This window comes from Neodiprion virginianus, chromosome 6, assembly GCF_021901495.1.
Source record: "Neodiprion virginianus isolate iyNeoVirg1 chromosome 6, iyNeoVirg1.1, whole genome shotgun sequence".
Classification (NCBI taxonomy): Eukaryota; Metazoa; Arthropoda; class Insecta; order Hymenoptera; family Diprionidae; genus Neodiprion; species Neodiprion virginianus.
In genome coordinates this window covers 29,331,170-29,359,005 of record NC_060882.1, presented here as the reverse complement: position 1 = coordinate 29,359,005, position 27,836 = coordinate 29,331,170, and the positions used below count along the sequence as shown (strand labels likewise).

The 27,836-nt window shown below is 48.4% G+C and overlaps 1 protein-coding gene across 7 annotated transcripts in view; it reads left to right on the top strand.

Moving 5' to 3' along the window:
- The window catches only part of LOC124308109 (nucleolysin TIAR), a 295,980-nt gene that overhangs the window by 199,732 nt on the left and 68,412 nt on the right, over positions 1–27,836 (top strand). For 6 of the 7 annotated variants that reach the window (XM_046770485.1, XM_046770480.1, XM_046770479.1 and 3 more), the window contains one exon: positions 26,453–26,540. In XM_046770485.1, coding sequence (XP_046626441.1) covers positions 26,453–26,540 — 88 coding nt within the window. Of the gene's footprint in view, positions 1–299; positions 728–26,452; positions 26,541–27,836 lie in introns of those variants that run through there. The other variant, XM_046770481.1, reaches the window with a different exon arrangement.

Sequence of the window (27,836 nt, the reverse complement as noted above, 5' to 3'; positions counted from 1 at the left end):
AGCGAAACTAGAATATAGAAGCAGCGAAAAGAATGCGCGTCGCGTCCTTATCTCCGCTTCTTCGTTTCGCCGTTTCGCTCCAACTCGCGTCTTACAATTCCGACCGTCCGTTTTCACACCGAATAACAACGATTGTCCAGCAAGCAGACCTCCTCGGCTATCGCGGTACCCGCGTCGCAATCACAGGCGGGCAAACAAGAGGCACCCGTTGACTCGTGACGCTTCCGTCCTCCGCTTCCGGTCCGCCGACCGCACCGTTTCCTGCCGTGCCCCGACGCAGCGCTAGCCCGACAAGTCGTCGCGCATTCGCGCTATCGTCTCCATGCGGTACGCCAGCCTTTCTTACAGGCTACACCACGCGGTCCGTTTTCGCAGCGTGGCGAAACGGTGAAACGGTGAAACGGTGCTGCGCAGTTTAGTGCAGTGAGTGCAGCAGCGAACGGATTTACTCCTCTACACACCCCACCCCACCCCACTCCTCCCCGCCCCCCACCACCACCCCTACTCCCGACTACCGAGGATCAGATGGCGCTCGCCCCTGGGAAAAACAAGCTGAAAATGGGGGGTGCTGGCCGATACTACGGGGCCTATCTTCTCTACGACGTCGCCAACTCCCGGCTGACTTCGCTTCGCGCCAAAGTTCCGCCGCAGGCAGCTTCGGGTCTTGGTCCAGCGGTGCCGCCGCTCCAGGCGTCTGCAAGCTCACCTGTTCACGTCCAGAATCCCCGTGAGTTCGTCACACGCGCTTTTTCTTTGTTTCTTGTTTCTTGGTTTTTTTTTTTTTTTTTTTTTTCATTCGCTTTCTTAATATTATTTACCGCCAGCTTTGCGGTGACTCGCACTCACTCGAAATACGAAGGCTCTTTGGTCTCGAACGCGGGTTGCGCTATCGCCCCTCGTTTCCGCGTGCGATACGCCTTATCAATTTTCTCGGCATTGTAACGAGTCCAAAGCGTGGATGGTGAACCCTCGATGACCGTTGAATGCTCCGAATTTTCAATTCAACGCTCCGTTTGCTCGGGCTGATATGCTCGAACCGCTTTTTACAATCTTACATGTCACTAAAATTTGGTCGCAACTTTTTTTCATACGAATTTCGAACGGTGATTTATCGTTGTTACTTGATCGTTCCGTCGATCCGAGAATAAAAATATTTGAATTCTAATCCAACGACCAAGTTATCATTACCGACAGATAAACTTTATCTGAAAGTAGAATTTAGAAACATATTTAGCACGTGCTAGGAAAAACACGTAGAATTGGAATAATCTCACGTCGTTTGACCTGGATAAACTTTTTTCCCCCGTTTAATGAACACACATTTTAGTCGCGACGAGTGAATAGGTAATTTTTCTCTGCGACATTAAATATATATAGTAATCTCGGCTTACGGTTCGCGAAAACAAAAACACGAAAATTGAAAAGGAAAACAATGACTCTTGTGGTGAGCTTTTGATGAGAATAAGGCGTCTGATTTTCCGACCGCTGGTTTTAGTGAATTAATTATAACATTTCGAGGGATGCGCCGTGGCAACTCCCGCGAGGATATGCACGCGGTTTTTACGGCGAAACCGAGACCGCGGGCTGGGATTAAATGGTAAAATATCACTCGGTCCGAGGACTCCGGTGCTTGCAAGCTCCGGCATTTGAGAGTCGGAGAGCGAGAGAGGGGGAGAGAGAGAGAGAACGATGGGACGAACGTGACCGAAATATTATTACGTATATACCGAGCTTATACGGGGCGCCGTAGCAGAAGTCGTCGAGTCTAGATTCGAGAGAGCGGCTTATACGCGACTATCCGAAAAATGCGAGCCAAATAAAACTCCCTTCCCGGTTCTCGGAAAGGCTTAAGACTTCCTCGAGGTTCCAGCAGGGAGTCGCGGTTTTCCGCAGTCCTCGATGTCCGAGGTTTGTGTATTTTTCCTGTTTTGTTCCGTCGCGGCGCCTTTTCCACTCGTGCAACCCTGCAGCTTTCCGTGCCTGCCATTGCTTTCTGTGAAATCTCATTTCCGCATGGCCATGTTCAACGTATTTCCATCCTTAATGAGCCTCGTAAAGAATAACATAATACGCGAAATTAACAATTAAGAGCCGGGCGTTCTGTACCCGAGCAGCTACCGAGGCTGCGGGGGGTGGTTCGTTGGTTTTACTTCGCGTATAACCGGCCCCCGTGTAAGCGAGGGTAATTAACTTCCAGCCCGTGTAACGCCGGTTCACCTCTTCTCAAAGCGCCGAGCGAGAAGAAAGCCTCGGTGTACCTACACCCCACTTGACCCCAAGAAAAAAAACACACCGACGTCTCTGACGTTTCAGCCAATCTTTTATTACGGGAACTCAAATCGCTATCTCGATTCCTATCGTCGTAATTTGATTTTAAAAAATTCAGCCTTATTCCCCTCAATCCGATCAACGGCTACCTCTGGGGTGAGAAAGTAATTCAGAATCGATTCGATTGTCAGGATTTTTGTGCGTCCTTCAACTTGACAGACTTGTTCGGGTAAGGTTTTAGGAAAAAAAAAGCATACAGGTTTATTCTCATCACAGTTATTGGGCTTCTTTACACGCAAGCATTTAAATTGCTGTCCAATATTTGTATACTATACTATTTTGCATCAGCTGGCTTCTTCCTGCATTTTATACCCATGATCGCAATTAGGAATATCAAAATGATATAAAAACACGATAAAGTTTGTTCAAAATGACGTTTCGCGTGAAGAATAACGGACGTGATTGTAGGCACAAGTCCTTAGACGCGTGTCGCTCAGAATCAGATCGACAATTGGAAAGCGCGAGCCGCAGAGCTGCAGATTTGCAGCAGACGGATTTTAACGAGCTATTGTTTCCGCACTGAGAGCCAAGAAGTTTTACGACTGGTTACGCTTGCGGACGGATCGAGCTCGCTAGGTTTTAATTAAGATAAAGGGAATACTTCGATCCGAAGTCGGGCAGTTGGGTCGGAAAAACGGTCTCGGTTATTTCCACTCGTTCCACTCTCGCTCCGTGGTCCGGAATCCCGAAACCTAGATCATGTCCCTTGGCAGACGTAAGGAGGCGCAGAGGTTGGGCTTGCCGGGTGGAGCGAGCATACGTTAGGGGTTCGTGGTAAATTCTTATAAATCAAAAGCCGACCTCAGCCGCCGCCCGTGATGGGGGATGAAAAAGAATGGTGAAAAAGCGATGATTTACTCGCGGGGCGTTCGTTCCTTCGTTCGCACCTTGAACGAGAAACTTGTCCATCTCGCAGATTAACAAGCCCCGCGCAACGTTTCGCCGGCGGTATGAATTATCATCCGTAAACATTCCGTCTCTCCGATATTGTACAAACGATTTCTGGACCGTCGCTTGGCAGAGGAATTCAGAAGGAGGGACGCGCCAGCTGCGGGAAAATTTTCTCTGCTCGATAGTTTTCTCGGTGTCGTCGCAGCGCGCGGTTATTTATGCGAAAGCGGCTTAAAACAACCCTCGAGTCACCCCGCTGCATCCGGGCCAGCTTCGCGTGTGCTTCCCCTTTTGTTTGAGCCGAGTTAATAAATCACGATTAGTTTATAAATAGTTGGCAACAAAGTACAGAACCGACTCTTATAGCGTCTTGTTATGCCCCGGATAAGAGGCCGAGGGAATTAGTAATTATTTTTCGCAACCTTTAAAGGTTGCATCGAGAATCGACGCCTGTAGGTCTGCAGGCATATCCGCGACCTCGAATTAGAAAAGAATTAGGCGACAATAATCGCCAACGGATATATACAACCTGTCGCGCAAATGTGAGACTCCCATTAATCGCGAACACCCGTATATAGGAAGGGATGGGGCTGCTTCGACGGGGATATCGATAAATAAATAAATATACAGCCGGGGGTGTCCCGCGGAATTTTATATTCGCCGAATGCCCCGCGATCCGGCGGCTGTATCGAGGAATATTCAAACAGCCATTACTCACATTTTGCATGAAAAATTTCTATCCTATTGGCGCGAGTCACGCGGTCTCCGGATATTATTCGGGCTTCTTCTTCTTCTTCTTCTTTTTCCTTCTTTTTCTCTTTCTTCTTCCAATGGGATCCGCTCGTATTTTCCGTGTACCCGTAACGCGAATACCTTATTATTATACCGTTTTTGGCGTTGCTTTCTTTCCGCCCAAAATCGTCGCGTTGAATTTTATACACGTACAGAACAAAACGCGATAAGCTGCTTCCAGCCGCACGGAGATATCGCTGAAGAAAATTTAATCTAAAACTTGGTCAGCTCGCGCGACACCTGGAAACATTTATCTGGCCTAACGACGCAACTCCGTCCCCGCAACGCTGCGGTTGGAAATCCACGGAATCAGTAAGCCCCCCTCCCCCCACTCCTATTGTCGGCATCGTTCCCCGTTTTTTGTCTGGACCACCTTTTTGAAAAATAGTACAAATTTTTAAAAATAAACGCTCGTGGGTCACGCCGATCGAAGTTGACTCGAAGACTAAGCTTTTACTAAATTCTGTGAAATCGTTTCGGTTTCGATGACAATTTTAACAGGAATTTCAATAGAATTAATCGTTCGTCGTTTATCCACCGCGATTGAAAAATGTTTGCCCTTTCGCTTGCCGACACCTAAAATAAATATCTGACAAAGTTTTCTTTGAAGCGGACTAAATTACCCGAGCAAACACGTACTTGGCGAAGGGGCCGAGGCTTACATGTATATCCTTGGGGCGAATAAACAAGGGCGGTTAGCCGTCCGCTACGCAGATCGGGAAATTGGGGCTGCTGATGCCGCGACGGCGACCGTTCGTGAGTCAGACCCGCCCCTTCCCACGAGCCGAACGGGGGTTTGACCTACCCCAACGGGGTCGATCTCAATTCCCGGTAATCGTCGCCGAGTCTTGTACGATTCGGTTCGAGTCGAGGATCAACGGGGTGCGCGATTCCCGGAGTCTCGGAGTCTGTGCTGCGACGTGGGGGCGGATTGGGGGTGGGGGTCAAATCGGCCTCGAGGCTTTTATAATAAACGCGTCCGAATTACAAGTTTCATCAAAACTTACACGGTGAAAGTAATTAAAGGTATTCGTGTCCTCCGGTAATTAGCTCGCGGCTTTACCCTCTGGCGCATATATATATGTTACAGTATATACATATATACACATGTATACGTATATATATATAGTTATGTATACAAACATGTATTGCAAATATATGTACATAATACGAGTACCCGCATTTCATGGCACGCCATGCTTTTAAAACTAATCGCTACACCGGGCACACATAAATATAAACCGTCCCCCGCCACTCCACCCCCTACCCCGTCAACCGCGACGACGGTAGGAAACTTGGCGGACATAAGTGTCACATTGTTATTAGATGTAGGTATAACGGTATGGTTATACATGTGTTTGTACATATTTATACCGGCTTCTAGGTAAATAAAAGTCAGGTATGTTTGCGGTTGTGCCGGGGGATGACGAAGAGAGAAGGAGGGAGAGGCTGGTGCACAACCCCCGATTCAACCCCCACCTCGACATCTCTCGCCCCGTTCCCCTATATCCTTGTTACTTCAGGACTCGACGTTCATAAAACTTTTCCCTCCGGCTAATATCCGCCCCCCCCCCAACCCTCACCCACCCCCTCCCTGCCTTCCGCCAACGGCACAAAGCTCGCCGCTGTTATAATATATATATACATATATGTGGATATATGTATATATTGTATATAATGTATGTATATGTATATTACATAGCGATATTGGCACCTGGCACTGATTCTTCCACACAAAACTAAATTCAAATTGCATTCTTTTATACGATTGCGCCCCTCCAGGTTGTTGTATTTCACGTTGTGTGACGACGATGATTGGAATTACGGTCTAGAGTCGCATGTATACGTGTATCGACGTTTCTTGAAAGTGATAGGGTGGATTCAGTTTTGAATCTTTCCAAGAGAAGATAGAAAAAAAAAAAATTCTCTTCAATTGAAAATTAGAAATTGGGCACACGATCCAGACGAAGAAAGATACTTGAAACACGAGAAAGGGATAAATAAGAGAAGAACAATAACTAGGAATGGAAGATAAAGGAAGGAAGAGAAGGACGTGGAATTCCGTGCGATACTTGTGAGGAAGAAAAAAGGAGAGAAAATTATTCATACGAAAGTCTGACTCTCCGCATCCGCAAAGGTCAATTTATGGGCTTTAGCCACGGTAGGCCGGAGTTCGAGTTTCCGTATTTGAGCTTAGGCCCCGGCGCTCCGCGTTTCATCCCTCGCTAGCCTGAGCAGTTCTCTGGGAAACTTTTCAAGCGGGTACATAATATCAGCTTTTAAAGCTGGAATTTCCATTCGTAAATACCGAGTTTAGCAAGGTGTACCTAAAGATCGTTTCAGACTTATATACGCTGATTCCGAAGGGGATGTTTTTTTATCATCCCCCCTCTCTCATTCTTCTCTATCCCTTTTCCTGTTGTTTGAGCGCTGCTTAAAGCCGCCGATACCGTATAACGGATGAATCGACGACAGACTGAATATGCAATTGATATCCCTGAAAATTCTCACTCCAACAGCGAATATCGAATGCTACGGTTTTTCAGCACGCGAGGAACGGACCGCCCTTTTCCCCCTGGCATAAAAATTCACGCCATTTCAAAACAGCAGGCCGTTGGCGAGTACCGTTTTTGTAAAAAGCCATTTCCGATTTCAAAGGCAGACCGCTGTGTGAACACAAATCAAATTGTCCGAACGAGGGGTGCGGATGAATTTTTTGAATATTTCATAATCACCGTTAGCATACTTCGACCGAGCGAATTCACATCAATGTAATTGTTTGTCGAAACCTAGTAAACAAAAGGGGATCCCGCGTTGATTATTCGAAAAATCAATCAAACCCCGCTCGGCGTGATCGCAATACCTACGACTCTTGAGATAGAAATTACAGCTAAACATTCAACACCCCGGCTTTCTTCGACTCGAACAGCTTCTCAAATCTCAACCTAGCGGATTCCTCGAGGAAATTCCGAGCTGCATTGCATCCATTGCATTTCTCCAGGCTCCGGAGCGCAGGAAGCGTCAAAGAATAGTCGGGGGTGGAGAGAGGCGGAAGCCGGCGGACTAACTGCCTAGGCGGTAGTTAGCGGCTAGACGACGACGACGACGACGATCCCGGGGGCGGCATGGCAGGGCGAGTGCGGCGGGGAGATAGGTAATTCGAACGGGGCTAACCTGGGCTAACCCGGCTAAGCCGACGGGGGCCGATCCGCGACTCGGTAAAACGGGAGCAAAACGGTTAGATTGAAGAAAGTCGGGATGGCGAACGGGTGGCGGAGTCGGAGGGGTGGGGGTGGGTGGGTGGTGGGGGAGGGGTAATAGATAGGGTGGCCCGCGAATACGAGATGAGCCCCGGAGATGAGAGCGCTGCGCTAGCGATGCGGCCGTGACTAATTCGTCAATTAGGCTAAGCCCGCGGCGGCCAGCCCGAAACTGAAAATCCCACTTTGGGGACAATAATTTATCAGAGGAAGTCGGCCCCTCGGACAATTTTTCCTAATACCTCCACCGCCGCCGCCGCCGCCGCCGCCGCCACGCGGATTCCCCGTGATACCTCTCTACGGATATTAGTCAACCGGGCACGCGTAAATTATAATCCTCCCTGGTGGCCTCGTTTTATTTATCCCCCCGGATCTTTTCCTCCCTCGGCTGCAACGCGGCTCGATGCCGCGACGACACGGCGTTACTTCGTCGTCCAGCTTCTGGCGTCGTTCCTGAATTTTACGAGCGAACCTTTAGGTGTCAACCGCGGTAGCGAATTCTTCCCACCGTCGTTGCGAAAGAGCCAAGATCACCAACGCAACCGACGCACGCTTTTGAGTTTCAACCCTTGAGATTTTCGATCGACGGTTGCGCGTCCGTGTAATTATTATTTAGCGATTAGTACGCCGTGAAGCTGTTGGCAAAAGTCAATTTACCACCTAGTTACGTAAATTAGATTGTTACAGGCGTTGACAACTTGTGGGATATGTTCGTTTTTTTTCTTTTTTTTTCATCTTCTTTTTCCATGCCCCCTCTGAATACGAGAGGCGACGCAACGCCGGGCTCACCAGACTGAGCACAGTTTCATAAATTCTCGTTTGGATAATTTGACTTACAGGCATTTTATATCCGCCTTCACTCCTCGGTTTCACCCTCCCACTCTCTCTCTCTCTCTCTATCTCTCGCCCGTTATTGCGATGGCTGAGAAAAGCCGGCGCACATATTTGCCGCAGATTCTTCCTATTTACGTTTTCTTTTTTTCCTCCCTCTCTCGGGTCCCCCTCCTTCCGCACTCACCCTCCTCCTTTTACCGAGCTTTTCCGCAAGTTCCTTTCTCCTTTTTTCCTCCCTCTTCGGCCAGGGATGACTCGGCCCACCTCGTTCCTTCTGCTTTATTCTAAACGCTCGACACTCCCACCCTCGTTTCACCCTTACGCAGACAATCCTTAACGCGTATTTCCTCCACCCTCCAAAACCCCCACCCGAGATTAGGCCAAATTCCCGCAAGCGATTCGGCCTAATCACGCTTCATGGAAGACGCGCTGTCTCGTCTCAGCGACGCTGCTTTGGGGAGCCGAAACCAAAACTGGATCAATTTTCATATCACCGAAAATTTTCAACGCTAAACATCCGAACGAAATTTACGGGTTTTTTTTTCAAACAACGTTTCGCCCTTTCCTACCCTCGGTGCAGGAAGAGGGGGAGGGTAATTCACCCTGAACGTCGGCATGGGCTCGCACACTACGACGTACCGCCGCAATACATTTGGGACCTGTACACCGCGCATAGTAAATGGATTGACCAATATTTGCGGGCTTTTGGCAAACAATCAAACAAACAGGAACTGTTTCCCATGCTCGAACGCTAAATGTTAGTTAGCGCAGCTCAGGTGTGTGTCATTCCCATTAGTAGTTGCGGTGATTGTCCCACACCGACTACCGTGCATATAACTACCTTAATTTTGTACAACGTTGCATGTATATGTATGTTATATAATATAGTTTCACCTGCACATTATTCTGAAAGTCTATTGTTCCTTCTCAACCACCGTGAAGTTTGACATTCACTGTTTAAAACGTTCGTTGTGACGTTTCAGTCAGAATTATCTGGTGAAAAATTTGTTTGGCAAGGTGTCGGAAGAGGAATTGAAAATCTGAAATTCAATTCTTCTATACAATCTTGCTATCGTACAAATGTTTTATAACTACAGTTCGATTCTTCTATAAGGAATTTTTGATACTCCTGTATGAAATATGTTGAAATTGTGTCGAAAATTGCCGATACACCTGTTATAGGGGTCTTGAATTTCAACATCGTCGATATTTATATCTACGTACATACACAGGAATACGTACGAAAAGTGGTTACAGAAATCAATTGTAGTATAAGAAGTTGCCTCACTCAACTGAAACAACAAAGTTGCCGTTGGCATGGCGTCAGCTTATTTTTGCTGTAGGTAATTGCTGCAATTACAATATCCAACAGTCGCCGTCGTTTATTTTGCGGTAACTCGTTCGTGCAGTAATGTATTATATACAATTGCAACAACTGCGCTTTCGCCGAGAATGAATCAATACCTCTTGACTCGCGAAACCGGTTTCAAAGAAAAATACTCGTCTCACCAGCTTCGAAATTTTACTCGAAAATTTCTATTTCACACAATCGGCTTAGGTCACCTATATTATACTCTGATTCAGGAACAAACTTTCCCTTCCAAGCGGAATCTCGATTTAAGTAGCAAAAATTCAAACGAAACGCACTCCCGGGCATGGCGAAATAATAATATCGGACGGGGTCCGAGGGAAAATACAGGGACGTGTGTTTAACGGGTTAATAATAACCGCGTATACAAGGGGCAAATATAACTCAACCGCTGTGACCGAAATTTCGCTAATATTCAGATAATTAATATGACAAAGGGGCGGGGAACGAGTCTGGCTTTGTTGCACTTTGCTTGTGGGGCGGTTTTGATTCGTGGTGCGTCTGCATTTGGAATTCGCGACGCGGGGAATCGTGGTATTTATATTCTCCGTGAGGGGATGACGAGAAATGAAATCGGGGGTGGAACGCGGAACGCGGCGAGGAATCGGTCAGCTGTCGCTTAAGCGCGAGCGAAATTCGGGTATAAAAAGCAGCGATCATCTCGCGGGCGACATTCATATTCATCCGACGTAACCCTGCCGAATAATTATACATACAAGAGAATGGCCGGGGGCGGAAATCGCGAGCGAATGGATGCAGCGGTTAACAATATTACCCGCTGGTGTACCTACGCCTCGCATTTCGGATTTCAAATTATTTGCTTCACGCCGCCGGGTTTGCTTTTGTTTCAATGTTGACCCGCCGCCCCCCATTTGCTTCGTTATTATTCGACCGAGGATAAATCTTCCACCCTCCCACCCCCGGTGGACTGTTTTAGGGTGAAGATATCCGCTGATTTGATCCTCTGCTCGTTGGTCTTGAGTCGACTTTGAAAGGCACTCCAAAACGCAGAACAAGACCGAATTTTGCTCGAAACGTGGTCCGAGAGTCTAGCTTTTGGATCGAGACACCGATCCATGCGTTTCGTCGTTCTTATTTAATCAACCTCTTGTGCTTTACAAACACAATCACATCGGTGGGTAAGATCTGAGCGGAAGTTACGGAAGTAAACAGAATCATCTGCCGACGAAAATTTCCTGCACCACGGTTAAATTACACGTTTAATAATGCACTCGACGCACAATTTATTCACTTTGATTCGATTCGAGATTGAGATGTTGAAATACATACCTGCGTATAATGGAGCTATCAAACGGTAACTTTGTCGCGGTAAATTGAATTTTCACTGCCGGGTAAAAATTTTCCACTCAAGTTATAATGAACCCATTCGTTACGTAACCGCGGGAGATTAATTGCGTAATTATACGGGTAAATTTTTCACGGATTGAATGCTCGATGAAAATAATAACGCGGGGGCAGTTTTCTCTACTCGATGAGAAGAAAAGAGAACACCAGTGTGAAAAAGTTGAAAAATCAGCATTGTTCCTAGCTGGGAACTTTTCGTTCCGTTTTCCGCTATTTTTCGAAACTCTGATTTGCCAATATCGCTGTTCCCGTAACGCGGCGTCGCGTCGGTTGCCATGAAAGCGAACGAATCCTAGCAAAGTTGAGACCCACTGAATGGCTGAATGTGTACCCGGGCAGCCAAACTCGTCTCCAGAGGCGGAGGAAACGGCAGCCATTTCCTGGTGACGCCGAGACGCCCGGGTACCGACCGAATGGCTGCATATCCCTGAAATATTTCGGACATCCGAGGGCGAAGGGGCAGCGAAATACCGGCCATCTTCTTTCTCCTTATCTTCCCTTCGCCCCAAGTTTAACAAACATTCGGTCCGAGTCCAGGCGAGTCTGCAAAGATTTCTGGAATCCTGGCTAAGGATTTCCGTATAAGGTCGAGAACCTTGTCTCGTCTGTTTCTGGAATCCGCAATAACGAAACAGCCAAAATTGCAAATTATCCGGATAACAATTAGAGGCGGTAAATTCATTGCCCACGGTGTATAAAGCCCAGCGAGGTCCAGGACTTGGCAATCTTTCAGCGCGGAATGCTGGGAGCTTTTTGGGTCGAGGTGAAAATTACAGACAAATCAAAATCTTGGCCAGACGGGGAGACAGCTGGGTGAAAATTTGCGGACCACGCGATGCACGCGGAATTCGCGTCTCCGTCGACGAAGGTATCAGCCGACGACGATCTCGACGTATCCGAGAGGCGACGAAATCTCCCCGCAGCTCACTTGGCCGTCCAGGGGTTCTGCAACGGAGCGAGGAAAGCTGCATCCTTCGGAGAGCTGTAAGGGACGAGGGTCGTGGTAAGGGGTGAAAAGGGGGAGGGAAGAGAGTCTCCGGCGCGAGCTCAGCGATTCTCTACTCGTCGGTTTTTTCCCAAGAATTTTTTGCATCCCACCCCGCCAATATTTGCTCACGGGATCGTTCGGCTTATCTTGGCGGGCGGCGGCGGCGCGACGCGCGGGGCGAAAGCCAAGTTGGTTCTGATTTGTGCAAACTCGACTACCGCATCGTGCCCGACTCTCCTCCCGCTCCCGGGCTTACATATTCATCGACCCGTGGTTAATTACGATATTGGTCCCAAGACGTCGGCCGCCTTCGTTCCGCACGCCTCGAAGTTACGGACGAGTCGCGGGACGGGCCTCGATCCCGATCGATACTACCTACGCGGCTTAGTCGAGGCGTTTCTGATGTAACCGCGAGCCCAAGCGTCCCGCCGTCCCTCACGTGTGTCGCCTATCAATGCGCGTTATTTAGCGCGGATCTCGATCATGCCTGCCGCGTCTATCACCGAATTCGATCGAAAGACGACGACGAATATGCAAACGGATATCCGCCACCCTTCCAACGGCCAGCGAGCGGTCTTATCCTGTATCGGGAGCTTCTCCTTGCCTCGTTGGAATGGGATGCGATGGGATGGGATGGGACGACGGCTCTGCGTCGCCTCTGTACCAAAGGTGAAAGCCTCGCGAGTTATGGTGCAGCTCCTCTCCCTTGGTGATACCGCGCTCCCTCGCGATTCTTGAAATGTCTTAACCCCTCCTTCTCCTCTCCCGCTCTTGTCCCATCACGGGTTTCATCCATTCCACGATATATAGGTCGGGGACTCGAATCATTTTCGCGAACTTAGACGTCGCGGAAAATTGACGGCGCAGGTAACGGGAACTCGTTTTTCACTTGTACAATTTTCGGCATGGTGGTTAAGGAGAATCGTGCGGTCTACTTAACGTCTGCATCTGTTATTCGTCTCACCGCATCTCTCATGCCAAGGCTTCAGGTGTGAATTATTTTTTCTGTCACGCCGATCCGGGTATTCTTCTTTGGAAGATGCGACGAAATCGCAGTTCAGCCTTTCCGTGATATTCTATTCGGTTCGTTGATCAGCCGATAATATAGTATGGAAGTAACAGTCGTTTCTCCGCAATGTGACGCAGTATCTTCAATGATTTCAGGTTATAACGATCTGTTTTGAATTCTAACAATTTCCATTTTTTCAAAAACGGTTCAGTATGTGTTTTTTTTTTTTTTTTGTTCTTTTCACGTTTTTCGACTTTCGAAAATTTTTAACCGAAAAAATCTCCAGTCTGTTATTCGAGACGGTAATAATTATCTCAGTCCGGGTATTTTCACAACAAACATAGTCGGAACATGAACACTCGTCCCCTAGTTCGCGAAAAATCAATTTAAAAAGAAAATCAAACATTTCATCCACCGTCGATCATAGATTATACATGCTCTAATAATCTTTTCACAAAATCGCGTACGTACCAGTACACGAAACGGTGTACCGTTAAAACAACTATTATCCCTCCGGGGATGTGAAAAAAAGAAATGCTGAGAAGCAAAAAAAAAAAAAAAAGAAAAAACATGAGGAAAGAAAACAAACATGTACGCGGGATGAAAAAAAAAAAAAAAGAAAATAGCGAGAAAGAGAGGAAAAAGAGAGAAAAGAAAAAAACATCATCAGCAGAACGGGGAAGTGCAGATGAGCAAAAATTTTTCACCGACAAATATCCTTCAATCTAGCTGACGTGTACGTACATGCATATGGGTATAGGTATAGGTATATACGCAACCCGAGCTCGTCCGCAGGCAGACACAAAGCGTAGAGCTCAACGGTAGATTATTACGCGCAGGGGTTGGTATGTTATTCGGGGTGAAGCGCGGAGCGGTGCGTAGGTGGAGGTGATGGGCAGGCAGGTGGATGGTCGTCTCGCGGGGCGGGAGGGAGGTGGAGGGGGAGGAGAGGGAGGAGAGAGAGCACGTGACCGGCATCCCCATCGGCATCCCCTCTGTATTCGCCGATTCTCTTTCCGCCGTTTTCGCTCCCCGTCTTCGCCCCTGCCGGATTCGCCGAGCATTCAACCGCGTTTTTTCCTCCGCGTGGCGCGAGCCGGCCCCGTTTGTTCTATTCTGGATTTTTAAGGTTTAACGGAAGACGGTTGAAAAACGCAGAAGTTTATACGTCGTTGCGTTACACCGCGGCAGCGGCGGAACCGCAGGGCACGAAGCTTTCATTTTACGCCCCGATTATTTTCCTCGATTAATCTATAATTCGATGAATACCACCACCGACCACCGCTGCCGGGTGTTCGCTGCAGCCCGTTTATTATTTCTGCGCCAAGTGACCCCGGGGTTCAACCAACAAATTGATTACTTTCATCCTCCGCGGCTGTCGACCCACCCTTCTCATTAACCTTTCACCGTATTCATGCCGCTGTAACGGCGATCTCGGTCCGTGTGACGGTAAAATTTTGCCAGATAGATTCGCTGCTCGAATAACAAAGGTACGGGAATTTTTTTTCGAGTGGAAACTTACCGCCCGAATGGATGCTAAAAAATGCGAAAAAACGTAAAATTTCACATTTTACTTCACGATCAAGGTTTATAGAAGGAGAAAATAAACGACAGATAGTGAAAGTATTAGAGGGAATGAGAGAAAATAAAAAAAAATAAAAAATTGAAAAGAAAAAGAAATATGGCAACCGAGACACGGAGTAAGACTACTTTGTCAGTTTTCATGATTCTCATAAAAGCGACAGCGTATAAGGGTGCTCATATATGGTTTTCGGAGCAGCGGCTTTCCCTCTATTCCCTTTCTTATTTCCTTCTGTCTCATTGTGCTTAGAGCGGAGCCACGTGTCCTAGGACATCAATAAAAGGTTCTTCGTTCCCTCTCTCTCTCTCTCTCTTTCCTCCCTCCTCTTCCTTGATCCGTTGGACCGAGGAATTGCGAGAGAGGCTGAAGAGATCTTCCCGGCTGCCATGCACACAAGTAGATCGCGAACGAACGCACGAACGGCGTTACGAAGGGCGGATCGTGCACGTGTGTAAGTACATCTACCTGCCGCTCGTAAATAACGGATGCCCGCAAACATCGCCAAACCAGAAGCAGCCGTCACACGCGTGACTCGTAACTGAGGGGCGAATGCAGGGGATCGAGTTGCGGGCGGTAGGAGAGGGGATGAAACTTGGGGTAAATAATGCAGCCCCTCAATGTCGACACCTGGCTCTTTTACTTCCCCGTCCCGGTGACTCTATGCCAAAAGATACATACGCGGGATTTAGATAAGCATACACTGCAGGCATCAAGCAAGCCCCTGTCGACTTCCGCTAGGATATTCTCTCAAGGAATTACTAATCTCGTCAGGCGAAGTAAGAATTTTTAGGTTTTACCATACTTGGTGATCGAATGTGACGGGAAAAGTTTCATTCTTTGTTGAAAAAGTTGGGAAAAGAAATAAGATAAAACAACTCTTATTTCATTCGACCGAAAAATTTGCAGAAACAACAATTTAGATTAATCATCAATTGAAACCACATCTGTTTGAATCGACGAAACATTCCTTCGGACGTGTAACATCGCCGTATTTGATGAAAACAGGAAATAAAAAGTTTTACTCGTGTGTGGGAGGATTGTTTCGTTTTCAAACAATTTCTCATGCTGCGATGATTAAATCTTTCCCTTTATAAATAGAATTTTACAGTGAGTTTGCCTTTCATTATTCTAAATCCTGTGTGTAAAGCATAAGCGTATGGGTGCGCCATTTTTTTCACAATCGTTTTCCTTTCTTTATATTAGAAAAAAAGTGCCTCTCTTTTTTATCGATCGCTTACGCAACACGCTCACCAGGGTTAGGTATACTTTGAATTCCTTGGTTTCGTCTTATTATTGCGACATTTGTCGCGTTACCGCGGTTATCTTTGTATTATCACACGTACGGTCTTTATCTTTTGTTGCGGGTATTCTTTCCGTTGTTTCATTCCATTTCTTCTTGGTTTTGTCTCTCATTCAGCTTACACCTAGTCTGGCTTGAGTGTATATTTCCCGGCGGCGCAGCCTATCGTCGCTGAAATTTTACGGGAATCGAGGAATACCGCGTCTTTTTTTCGTCCTTTCGTTTTCTCCCACCATCCCAGGTATGCCGTACCTACAGCTGCCTCGATAAAACGCCGCGGAGCGATAAACGCGTCAGCAACGCGAGAGAAGTTCGAACGCATTTTTCAGCTATCTCAATTATCTTACCACGAGTAAAAGTACGAGGTAAAGAAAAAATAAACGTACGCGCAAACGTACGAATAATTTCGAAATTTTTCAGATACGAGAAATTCATTTGATTTCGTTATACGTATAGTATAATACGAACCGCGAGCCACCGAGCAACAGTCGGACAATTTAGAGGCTTAATTTTGTCGGAAATTCCTATTATAATCTTCTTTGAATTTGCATTCACCCCTCGAAAACGGTCATCGACATTGTTCGGCTCTCTGCCGCTTGTATAACCGCTGCATGGTGGGCACTTGTGTATATAATTCCCTGCGGGAATCCTATTTGGTCGGTTGAAAACGCGGGGCGATGGACGGGCAGCAGACTCGAGGAGTGGAGAGGGATGGGGGGTGGTGGGTTAAATGTGCGCACAGTTTCGAGGCTCGATTCTCTGCCTTTCCCAGCACTTTCCGTAATCAATGGGTCCCCGTTGATAACGGGGTTGCGGCCGGCTGCAGCGTGCATTTCGGTTCTCGAAAGAGACAGAGAGAGAGAGAGAGAGAGACGGCAGCTCGATCCCACGAGCCGGAGGCAAAGCGGTAAAAATTTGGCGGGGGGTGATTTCATCGAGGAGAAAAGAAGAACGACGGGCTTCCGGGTAGCGCCCAGTCACACACACACACACTGTAAACGCAAGCAGCATCCGCTCACACCACAGCCGGGGGCAGAAAGGCGGCTTGCTGGCTCGCGGTTGGCGCAACTAGGTATAAAACATTCAAAGGGTTGTTTTTATTTCGGTTCCCGATTCAATGCATTCTATAGTACGAGCCCCGCCGCGCTTCCTCCCCCCGCCTGCATTTCAAATTGATGGATTTTACCCGGAAAAACCTACCTTATACATATATATATATACTTATATAGATATAATACACCCACCCACCCCACCAGACCCCGACGCGGATCGCGCGTCGCCCTCGATTTAAATAGTTTTGTAGAATTTCAAAGTTCGTCCATCCCAGCCTCGGGCCGACCGCAACGGCCGCCATCCCTGTCACCCTCGGCCACGTGCGGCTTTGCCTGCACCCTGCGTACGTCGGGGGGTTGGGCACGTGCTCTGCCCCCATCCACCCCCCAACCGCCCCCCCAGGCGACCACCTAGCGAGGAAAGTTTTCCCGCCTAATAGTTTTCAGCTGCGTCTTGGCTCCAGGCCGGCTCGGATCCGTCTCCTCAATCTTGTCTTATCCGGCCCTACGGAACGATAAAGCTCCGGCATCGATCGGTTTCCCGTCCGACTTTCTTATTCCGGCTCCCTCGCTGCACCGACCGATCTTCCCCCAGCCCCTGAATTAAACACAATCCCCGGACCTTTTGTGCTCCGTAATGGACGACGCTCGGGTTTATCGCCGTTACAGGTATAACCTGTTAGACACCGCCGACGTCGAAGCCGAAGTTTCCGTCGCCCTCGAACCCTTCGGCTACTCGCTTCTTGCGTAACGATTTTAATCACTCTATCATTAGCGAGTTTCCACCTATTACCGAACAATGGAAATTATCCGGACCCTTGGCCTCGACGTGTCACTTTCTTAGGGCGGTCGACGGATCGAGTCGAACTTCCGGGTAGAACGATCCCAAAACCTGAGAAGCCGAGGCTTCGGGATAATGTTTGATGAATTATTCGTGACTCCTGCATCTCTGCAGTCCGGGGTCTGGATTTATAGATCGTGTATATACAAGCTTTCGTCGTTCGATTCGCCGTTGCGGGTGGTGAACGCCTCCCGCACGGCTCCTTGGACTCGCCGGTTCCTAAATCATCAGATAATTACTTTGGTAATTAATTACAACTCCGTTGGTCCGTGGACCGGTTTCCGGGTAAACGAGCTCCGCGTTTCTCTTCCTCACCCCCCCACCCCAGGGGCGGGGAAAACCGCCTTGCTCGACGAGCCGACCGAGGGGCGAGGATCGAGAGAGGAGTTCCGGATATTTTTCCTATTATAAATCACTTACCGATTTTTTACCCCCTCGCGACCTTTCGTGCGGTCTCGTCGTTCCGCCGACCGGGATGCCGCGGGACGTCCTCAGGTCGAACCGCCCCTCCTGCACCCCCGGACCGAGCTTAGGAACTCGAAACTTGTTTAAACTCCCGGTGATCCGAGCCAACTCCGGCAGCCTCCTGGCCCTCGGGAACTTGTTCGTTTCACCTCTCTGATCTGGAAACGATCGGGAGGACAGGTCGTCGCCGCTTCGTCATCCATAACGCGGTATACGGAAGACGGGAGGCAGGTGCAGCAGGCTTCGGGGTGACAGCCGCCTCCCTACGTGTCACGCATGCAAAGTTTCACGTCCATTAGTTAATTGTAGCCTCGGCTAGATAGCTCGGTTATAGCCAACCCTCCACCCCCCCGGGGTCCGATAACACAACCGGTGCCGGCGGGGGTGGAAAATCAACTCCCGTGCAGGATCACCCGTCCAAGTTTTACCACCGAGAGGTATAGCTTCCTCCGTTAACGTCGTTCCCCGGCACTCGTCCCTGATCAATGCAAGCAATCAGTCTTGCCGACGACGACGCCACCCCGACCCAACCCCCGAACCACCCTTCCCCGTTCACCGCCTCTAACCCCCTCCAGGATGTACGCAATAACCCAGTTCGAACTGCAGCCTCAATGCCTTGGACGAAATGAACGTTTCACGCAATTTTTGAGACGCGAGTGTATGCTGAGTGCACGATTTTTAAGAGGAAATTTCACAATCACGATTCTTTATACTTTGTACTGATTTTCCTCGTATACTGTACATATTTACCTCTAGCACCGAACAGAGAATTTTATTGCCGTTCTTTGCTCGGTGGTGAACTTTTCCAAACGTGAGGAAGCGTTATTGCGATCTCAGATTTTGAACACACGCGCGCTCACGATCGGTGTTATAAACTTCGGAAATCGAGCTTTCTGACTCTGCGTCTAACCGAAATCGGGGACATGTTCAGGACGACCTTCTATCTCGCTGAATAATTTGTAAGTGTGTAAATTATTGCGAGAAATGAGATGAATGTAAAAATTCACCAAGTCTCGGGGTGTCAGGAGCGGTGAAAAGCAGAGGTGAAGAATTGGTGGATTGAAGCGCGGGTCGATTCGAAAAATTAATTAGAATCATTGAAACGGTATTCTTGGAAAAAGAAATAATAATAACCGAAGCTGCCCTTTGCCTTTCATTAGTCCGCCTCTCGGTCCTGGCTAAATATTATTTCACGCCGTTTTGGCGGGGTTTTAATGTAATCACTCGAAGACACTAGGTACGTCAGAACCCCGTCGTATATTACGAAGAAAGTCCCTGTAGAGTCGCTGGCTGATTACCCGTTGCAAAAAAACAAGAATTTAATTCAACGACTTTGAAGTTTCAACATCCCCCGAAGTATGAATTAATCGCCTGCAACTCTGCCAACTATACATATATGTATATATATAATCCCACCGAAAAAAAAAATTTCCGAAAGAAGAAAACTAACCGCGGGAGATCGGTTTTGAAAATCGAGGATCTCCCGCGTCCCGGACGTTAATTCCTCGGGCAACGATCGGTCAGGTTCACCGGGAGTCGGCGGCAGCGCTGGTGTTGTCAGCACGGCATCCGCGGCGGTGGCGATAATGTTGCGAATTTATATTCCGAAGGCGATCGAGCGGAGGTGCTGAATGTGCACTCTTGGCCACGAGCGCCCTCCTCCTCGCCCCGAGTCCCACCCTCCACCCCCCACTTCGCCGCGCCACGTCGCCGCGCTCGGAAAGTGACGGCCAATTTTTACCGATGCTTTTTCGCCTCTTGTTTTATCGTCTCCCTTTTTAGTTTCCGATCCAGCGTCAATTTGGGCTAACCGTGCAGAGCCAAGCGTTCGCGTTACACGGTATCGGTCGTTGCGGCCGCACACTCGTGGCTTTCCGAATCCGATTTCCGCATCGAGGTTGGATCTCTGCACGTATCCGTGTATACAAGGTATACAGGAACGCGGGGACGCCGGGGAGTAATTGATCACATCGAATGAATTTCCTTGGTAAAAAGGTGAGGGGTGGGCAAGAACCGACTTCGGCATCGTCCCGCCGAGGCCTCGGATAGTTTTTGCCCGAGTAGCTGCCGCGGTGCTCGGGCATTAACATAACGAGAGATTAATCACGCGAACGTGTCCTCCGTGGCTATAATTACCGGCTAACCTGAAACAGAACAACCCTCGGCCGAGGCATATTCGCCGGACTACACAGCTGCGGCACGCGAGGATCCGAGTGGACGACGGCTCGCATTCGAAATTACAAAATTACGCCTCTCTACCAAATCTGCGGCGATTTTCGCGCGCCGAGGTGGAATCGACGAAGAATTCTTCACCCGTCAATCACCGTTCGAACCGCCGTCGTCGAAACCGTGCAGCTCTGTACAGCGAAGATAAGAAGCATCCATCGTCATCTCGGCCATAATTTACACTCTGGCTGGTCCCCTATCCTCCCCTTCTGTTCCCCTCTTCGCGCACTTCGATTTATCGAAGAAGCCCCTTGGTGTTACACCCCCGCTCCGGCCCCTCGTCATTTACGACCTGCGTATATAGATTTCAAGCCGAGAGTGTAACGCGGGGAATCGAATGTTGAGAGATGAAAATTGGAGAATTTATCGGGGAAAAAGCGGAACGTATGAACAAACAAGAGAGAACGGCGAGTCTTCGGAGCTGGAGAGGATTTTTCTCTTCTTTCTTCGGCGTAGATCGATCGCCGTCCGCGTATCACGGAGGGGCGAAAGCTCGGACGCCACTTTGTGCTGCATCGACACGAATTTGTATCCCCCTCCCCCCGGCGGCCCATCCCCTTTCACCCTGAACAACGAATCCGACGTACGGCTGGGAACGGCCGGCAAGGTTGTTCAAGGTTGATCGAACCGCCGGGGGTGGGAGTGTCACAATCGCAACCGACGGCCCCCGGGCTTCACTTGTAAAATAGCCAATTTGTCATCAAGTGTTTTCATTGTGCGTACGATAATATACTTCGAATCGCCCCATTGTCGTCACGGGAATTATTATCATTGTTATCACCGTTATATTCCGTCTTTATTGTCCGAAGACGCTGCTGCGGAGGCTCTTCCTTCACCGATTATTACGCGCTGCCTTGCAGTCTGGCGTTTTTTCAGCTATGAAAATCATCGCCGAACCGGCCTCAGGATCATCCGTGCACATTCGTGTTTATAATAAGTGGAAAAAGAGAATAGACGAGGGAGGAGAGGAAACACGACGTGTTATATTGGCACTTAAGACTTTCCCCTCTTCTTTTCTTTCTGCATCACGCAGCGTGGAAAATGTTCCTATAAAATTCTGGAGACTATGGCAAAATTTTTTTTAGAGAACCCACTTCGCTCGACTTATCGTTTTTGCCGTTAAAATGTAGCGTTAAACCTCCCGCCCTTCTCGCGTCCTTGCCCATTTTAACGCTGCTGCAAAAAATCGCAGGGATCATCTCGCCGAGCGGGATATGATGTTGCAATACTCGAGACTTGCGCTTTTAAAAGGCCTAAACAGTCAAACAAATCATAAAAAATCCGCGTAAAAAGCAGCGCAATTTACTCTGTGAAATATGAGATTGATTTGTACCTGTTAAACTGAAAGAAAGCGTCGCAAAGAATTCTCAAATGACTTCTTTGTAAAGCCGTTTCAATGACGACCGATTACTGTGTTTTTCTTCCCATGAATTTTAACTAAATTATTTTTTGAGCACTTTCAAACAACCCTGTGAAGTTTGAAAATGATTTACCGCTTAGTTACCGAGTTTTTTAATTTCAAATTTGAGCTATTTTATAAAGTAGATACGGACTGGAATCAAAACTGATAGTTTCGAGTTGGTTGTTTTGATATTGAAGATGAATAAAGTGTTCAGGACGGGAAAAAAATATTGAATAACGTAAATCAGGTACGCAGAAATGATGAATCAAATTTAGGTAAATAAAAAAAAAAAAAAAAAAAAAAAAAAACAGTGCGATTGTAATATTGTTTAAGTTGTACACTTGGCAACGCTGTGCAAGTTTGCAAATTACGCGCTGTATTCAGATTTATTTGTTTTACGCTGTTTAGATATGATATTGCTAAAACGCTTAATGTTTATTTTTTTAATCAGGTTTTTTTATATGAAAGAAACATATTATTTATATATATATAACGAGGTAAGCGCCGAAGTTTCAAGTATAATACACCAAAACAAGAAAATCTCGCGACGTTGTCAAATTTATTTTCCGATCATTTTACCCAACTACCAAAAATCGCTCCCCTCATTATTGCGAACTAATTTCTGCGAACGATGGACAGAGAATGGATGTAAAAAATATATTTTCGGTCAGGGAACTGGTCGCAGGATTCCCCCAGGGACCGTGCGAAGGGAGGCCGGGATCGGGAAGGGCGGCGATGCAGGACGAGTCGTTCGGACCATGAATTAGCCAATATGTCTGCCGTTAGCTAAATCACTATGATTTACCGACGAATCTCGGGTAGCATCTACGGGCCGTACCTCCGCCGCGTAACTCCGGCTCGTTGCGGGGGTGGTGGCCATCCGTCACCCCGTGCGAAACAAAAGCTGGGTGCAGCCGGGCTGCCTACATTATTAGAGCTCCCGCTCTCGCTATCTACCTGCAGCCCGCTCGCTGTATTTCCCCTCTCCCACATCCTCCTCCCCCTCCGCCGACTCCCCGAGGATCGTGTCACTTCCTGGCCGCAGCTGCCGGTGTCTACGATCACGTTCTCACGTGCCCCCAATTACACCCCTCAACGCAACACCCCCGAGCGAAGCGAGAGGGTGGGATTCCGGACGAGGATCGCTCGTGTAGTTGGATGTTTGATAAAATTGTATTTCCTTGGGAACTTATGCCTGGAATGGAAATGAGGGGTTTTCGGGGTGGTTTCATTCGTATTAGCGTTTTTAACTCGAGATCTTTTATCACGGTTCGGACGAACGAAGGCGCGAGTGCCACGGGATGAAATTTTGCAGTCGAAGTTGCGCCCACGCTTTACTCGGGATTTTATTCCTTGTTCTTCTACTCCGCGTCACGGACAACCCGTAGAACAATATCTATACTCGTACAAAGGATCGAAGAAATTTATTTTCAATACAACTTCTCAACGCCTTTCAAAAGTTTCCGCTGTACCAACTGCAATCGAATGAAAATCCTTCCTTCCCAGCTGCAACTTCGTGCACCGCGAGGAATAATCCTGGCTCGGATCGGGTCTCGTTGTTCTTGGCAGGTGCAGAGGGTACGCGAAGCTTGGAAATTCGCCGCTGTAGCATCCCAAATCCCGGCAAACAGGATCAAGCCGAATCCTGATTTGTACGATCGTGGGAAACCGCGTTAATTGCTGACGTAGCGAAACTCCGGATTCGGTGTTCTCAACGAAACGTACCTATACTATTAACCGGCGACTTGAGCTTGGGTCCGAATTTAGGGGTGCGAGAAAAAAAAAAACAAGGGAAAAACGAAAGCAACGGCGGCGAGTAACGTGAACACGGAAATTCAGGGCTCGGTTGTATCAGCGATAGAAAGACGTTCGAATCTCGACGGGCCGGAATACGGACAAGGTAGGGAGAAGATGAAGACGAAGAAGCCGCGTGGCCGCGCTTCGAGGGGATGAAGGGAACGAAGGGAATGGCGGAAGGCTTAGGGTCGGCTAACGAGGACTAACTCGGGTTGTTACGCGGTGGCTCCGCGGCATCGGAGTTCAAGAATAGGGCCACTGTTCGACTGCCCTGCGGGAGAGGGTGAAGGGCGGAAGGGCGGCGGCGGGGGAGGTGGAGGGCCGCGAGGAAAGGGGCTGCGGGATTCCTCGGTTTAAATCCTAACTAACCAATCGCACCGAGTTGATCGAGTTGAAGCCAATCAGCGCCTAATTCATACATTCGTATTCGCGAAATGCCTCTCGCCCCCCCCCCCCCCCCCCCTTCCCCCCAGGCACCCCGGGTCCCGATTCCACGCAACCGCGTTTCTTCCTGTCTACCCGACCGCCACCGAGTGTAATAAACTGTTCTGTTTTCTCTCAGCATTTTAACCAAATTGACTCGCCGCCGTTCCGCTTCCACCCCCGCCTTCGGCCCCCTCGCCCCTTCACCCTCCCCTGCTCCCGATTCTCGGATGATCCCAGACGCCGAGGCACTCGGCGCATAGCCTCGATCACCGAAGAATCAATCCGGGTTAGGAAAGAGGAACACGTCCGGAATGAAATATCTCGTCCGCTTTCCGCTATAACCGAGTACGTGTTTCCGGCCGCCGAGCTTTCGGGGGCCCGGTTTTCCAGCTCCGACTGCAATTCCGGAGAGCTTTCGAAAAGCCTCGCGCAAGGACGACCAGAAATTGTCAACCTATCGGCGGACTCGATTCGTCGAAATAAAGTCCCCGCGCTTGTAACCGGAACGAATATTTCTAAACGATCAAACTCGACTTTGGACGCGTCGAGGTTGGATTAACGCGGTGAAATTAATAGGCAGGCTATTTGCGGTGTAAATCAACTCGCGCCCGGCTCTGTCCCTCGAAATTAAAGGAATCCGGTTGATCTATAGAGGCGCGAGGGTTAGGACGAGCGAGCTTTCCATCCCCCTCGTATAACCCATTCCCAAAGCTCACTTGGCACGGACTTTTGTTCGCTCGCTCTCCCCCGCAGCATTGTCCAACGATCAATGGATTTTTCTTTCGCCTCCAAATTTTTTTCCCCCACTTTTTATTCCGCTCTGTTATTTGTTTTAATTTTAATTTTGTTTAAAATCCCTTTTTCGCTACTCTCGTTTTTGTTACACTCTTATTTTCCGAAACTCTGCTACCCCTGCGAGTAGGTGCTTGTTAACAGTATAAATATACGGTTGCTATATACGTATGTATAAATATTTGCGTACACGTAGACCATGTACGTACAACCGAGCTTTTATCCTCACTTGCTATAGTCGGCGGGTATAAGTATACCTACCTATACGCGTTATACATTTGTCCGTTTTTCGGTCCGTGCTTGTATTGTTTACACACGTGACGCCTGTGTAAATATTACTCGAGCTTTATACTTGTTTATACATGGCCGAATGAACAAATTATTTTAGTTATTCGGGTATAACGTGTCCGCGTACATGCGTCAAGTTCCAAGAGCTTTGTGCGTCCGCCTTTATCGTTTTGCGATACTGCGCGTAATTGTTCCCCGTGACTTGGTTCTTAACGAACCAGAGTCACTGCTGAATTTTTCTACGTGACTTTTCTTTTACACCAACTCCCTGGCGTGAGTTTGACTTGCCGCAAGTCGGTTCGGCGATGAACTTGATTAAACTAGAGCTGAGAGTGAGTTTGTTTTTTCCTCGTCTATCCATCCATTTTCTTCTTTCACGTCTTCTTCCAGCAGTCGATATCTTTCTTCCTCGGAGGGTAATAAGAAAAAGGCCGATGAGAAGCAAAAGTTCGACCCTCCGCGGCGGACTTCGATCAGCAGCGCGTTGTGCGGACGCATAACGAAAGACTCGATCCGCAACAATTCCTCTACTCACCTGGGTGAACCCGCGGATGTAGTCCCGGTGAAATCGGCCCTGAGTAAACTGTAGCGTAAATAACTAAGGAAACGCCTCTGGCTACGGGTGCGGGACCATTCCGGATTCCCTTTCACGCGCACGGGTTCGGAAACGGGGATCAACGGCGTGCACGGAACTCGCAGGGGCGGAAGGAGGATCCCCATCAACACTCTCTTGCCGCCGATTTCCATTCAGCCAATGACGCTCCGAATCGTAGAATAAATCCGATCCCCGGCTTCGACCCCTCTCCAAAACTTTTACCCCCAACTCTCCGGCGCAGGGATTCTCAATTTTTATCCGACCCTTTCGAGCGACGAGGCCGCGTCGCGACGCTAAGTATAATAAATCCCCCGGCAGACAACGCGTCCATTTTCCGTTCTTCCGCCGTGGGATCGTCAGCTTCTAGGGAACTAATCAGAGGGCCGTGAAATTGTTTGGAAAGTAAAGAAGGCCGGGGTTAAACTGGGACGTGCGGTTCTACGCTTTCTCAGGATTTTGCGTAGCGCCTACCTAACCTGAAAAATTTCAAACCCCGCCCACGGCTCGCGGAGGTGACAAAGAACCGTGTCGCTAGCACTGGGGAAGATTAATATTCGAGCTCGAGGAACTATTGTGCGCCGATCCAACGACCGAGCCGTCGTCTCTCGGTCCCCCCGACGCCCTTCGATCGGTCTGAACGAACTCCCCGAGTGAACCGGAAAGGGGCGCCGATCAACCCTTGCTTTTCGGTTGCGGACGTGTGGGTGACGGAATATGCGAGGGACGTTCATTTTTTTCGCTACCGACATTTTTCACCCCGTAGAGTGGTAACGCGTAAACAATATTTCACCGATCAGCGATTACGTAATTACAACGACTAAAACCTGCTTCTCTTTTGGCTCTGTTTCAGAACACTACCACATATTCGTCGGCGACCTAAGCCCGGAAATCGAGACCCAGACACTGAGGGAGGCCTTCACCCCTTTCGGGGAGATCTCGTAAGTCCACTTCAGCTATCCTTATTAAGGATGAGTTAGCCGGGACCCCGGCTGTACGATATATAGCAGTACTTACGCCGTGGCTAGATAAGGCCGAGCATATTGCCCACCTTCCCCCTTGACAATATCCACAACCGCGCACGAGGCGTGCGCCATTATTACACTTTGACCAAGAGTTGTGCCCGAATATCACACCCCGACTAGCCGACCCCCCCGGACGACTCGGCCTCGCGGAATATCGACCCTCTCTGCGCCATGCCACCGCAGATTTAACGCTGTTGGTGACTGTGTCCTGCCCCGCAATCATTCCCGATTAAGGAGCCGCTGACGGACCAGTCCGCAAAGCGTGGAAATTTTCCGCGAAAAAGGAAAAATGGGGGAACGGAGGGTGGTGGGAGAAAATTTAGAGAAAGAAAAAGGTGAAGAGATAAGTTTACATTTTCGGTCAATTGAGGAGAGCTCTGAACGCGGTATAAAAACTTTCCCCAGTTTTTGTCTTCTTCTTGGTTTTTCTCATTTGTATCGTTTTTTTTTTTTTTTATTTATCAATATATTGTATATTTACGTACATCTATCCTGCTGCTGGAATTCGAGTTGTATAAGTTAACACTTGCGGATGGAAGAACGCCGGGATCAGTGCTGAATTCAGGGGTGGAATAGAGCCTCTGACTTTCCGCTTGCTCGCTAAGCGGGGGGCCGAAAGTTTACCCCAAGATTCTTCTCACCCTGGCGTTCCGAACTCTCGGACGACACTGTCTACTCTCGGCTTGCTTCTTCCTCGACTGCTTCAATCGAACTCCCTGCCTGTCACACGCAAGCTTTGTTAACGAATCTTGAACCTGTTCCTCCGTCCGTCTGAACCGGAAAATGTTCCAACAAGGAGGTGAAAAATCGAAGCAATTAACGGCTGCAAGAATAATTTAAGATTCATATTCTCGAGGTAGAATTAATAATAGATCGATTCGATCGTCCGTTAGGAACTGAAAATCCTGATCGGATTGAGGGTAAAAAAAATTTTGCCGAAGAATGAATCGAAAAATGAATATTGGCGACGGAATTGTTCCGAATCACCTCCCATTATCTGCATCGCCAGAACGTGTCTAACCGTAAATTTGCACCGAGCTGGTGTACGTTGTACAGGGATATAATAATATATCAAGTACAGAATTCGCTCTCCTCGTCTTCCGCTCTCGCATAGGTTATTCTATTTTATTTTATTTTTTTCCTCATTTCATTTCTTTTTTCGTTTTGTGCAAAATGCGTACCGATATATTCGCGTTTGAACGCGTGAGCGCA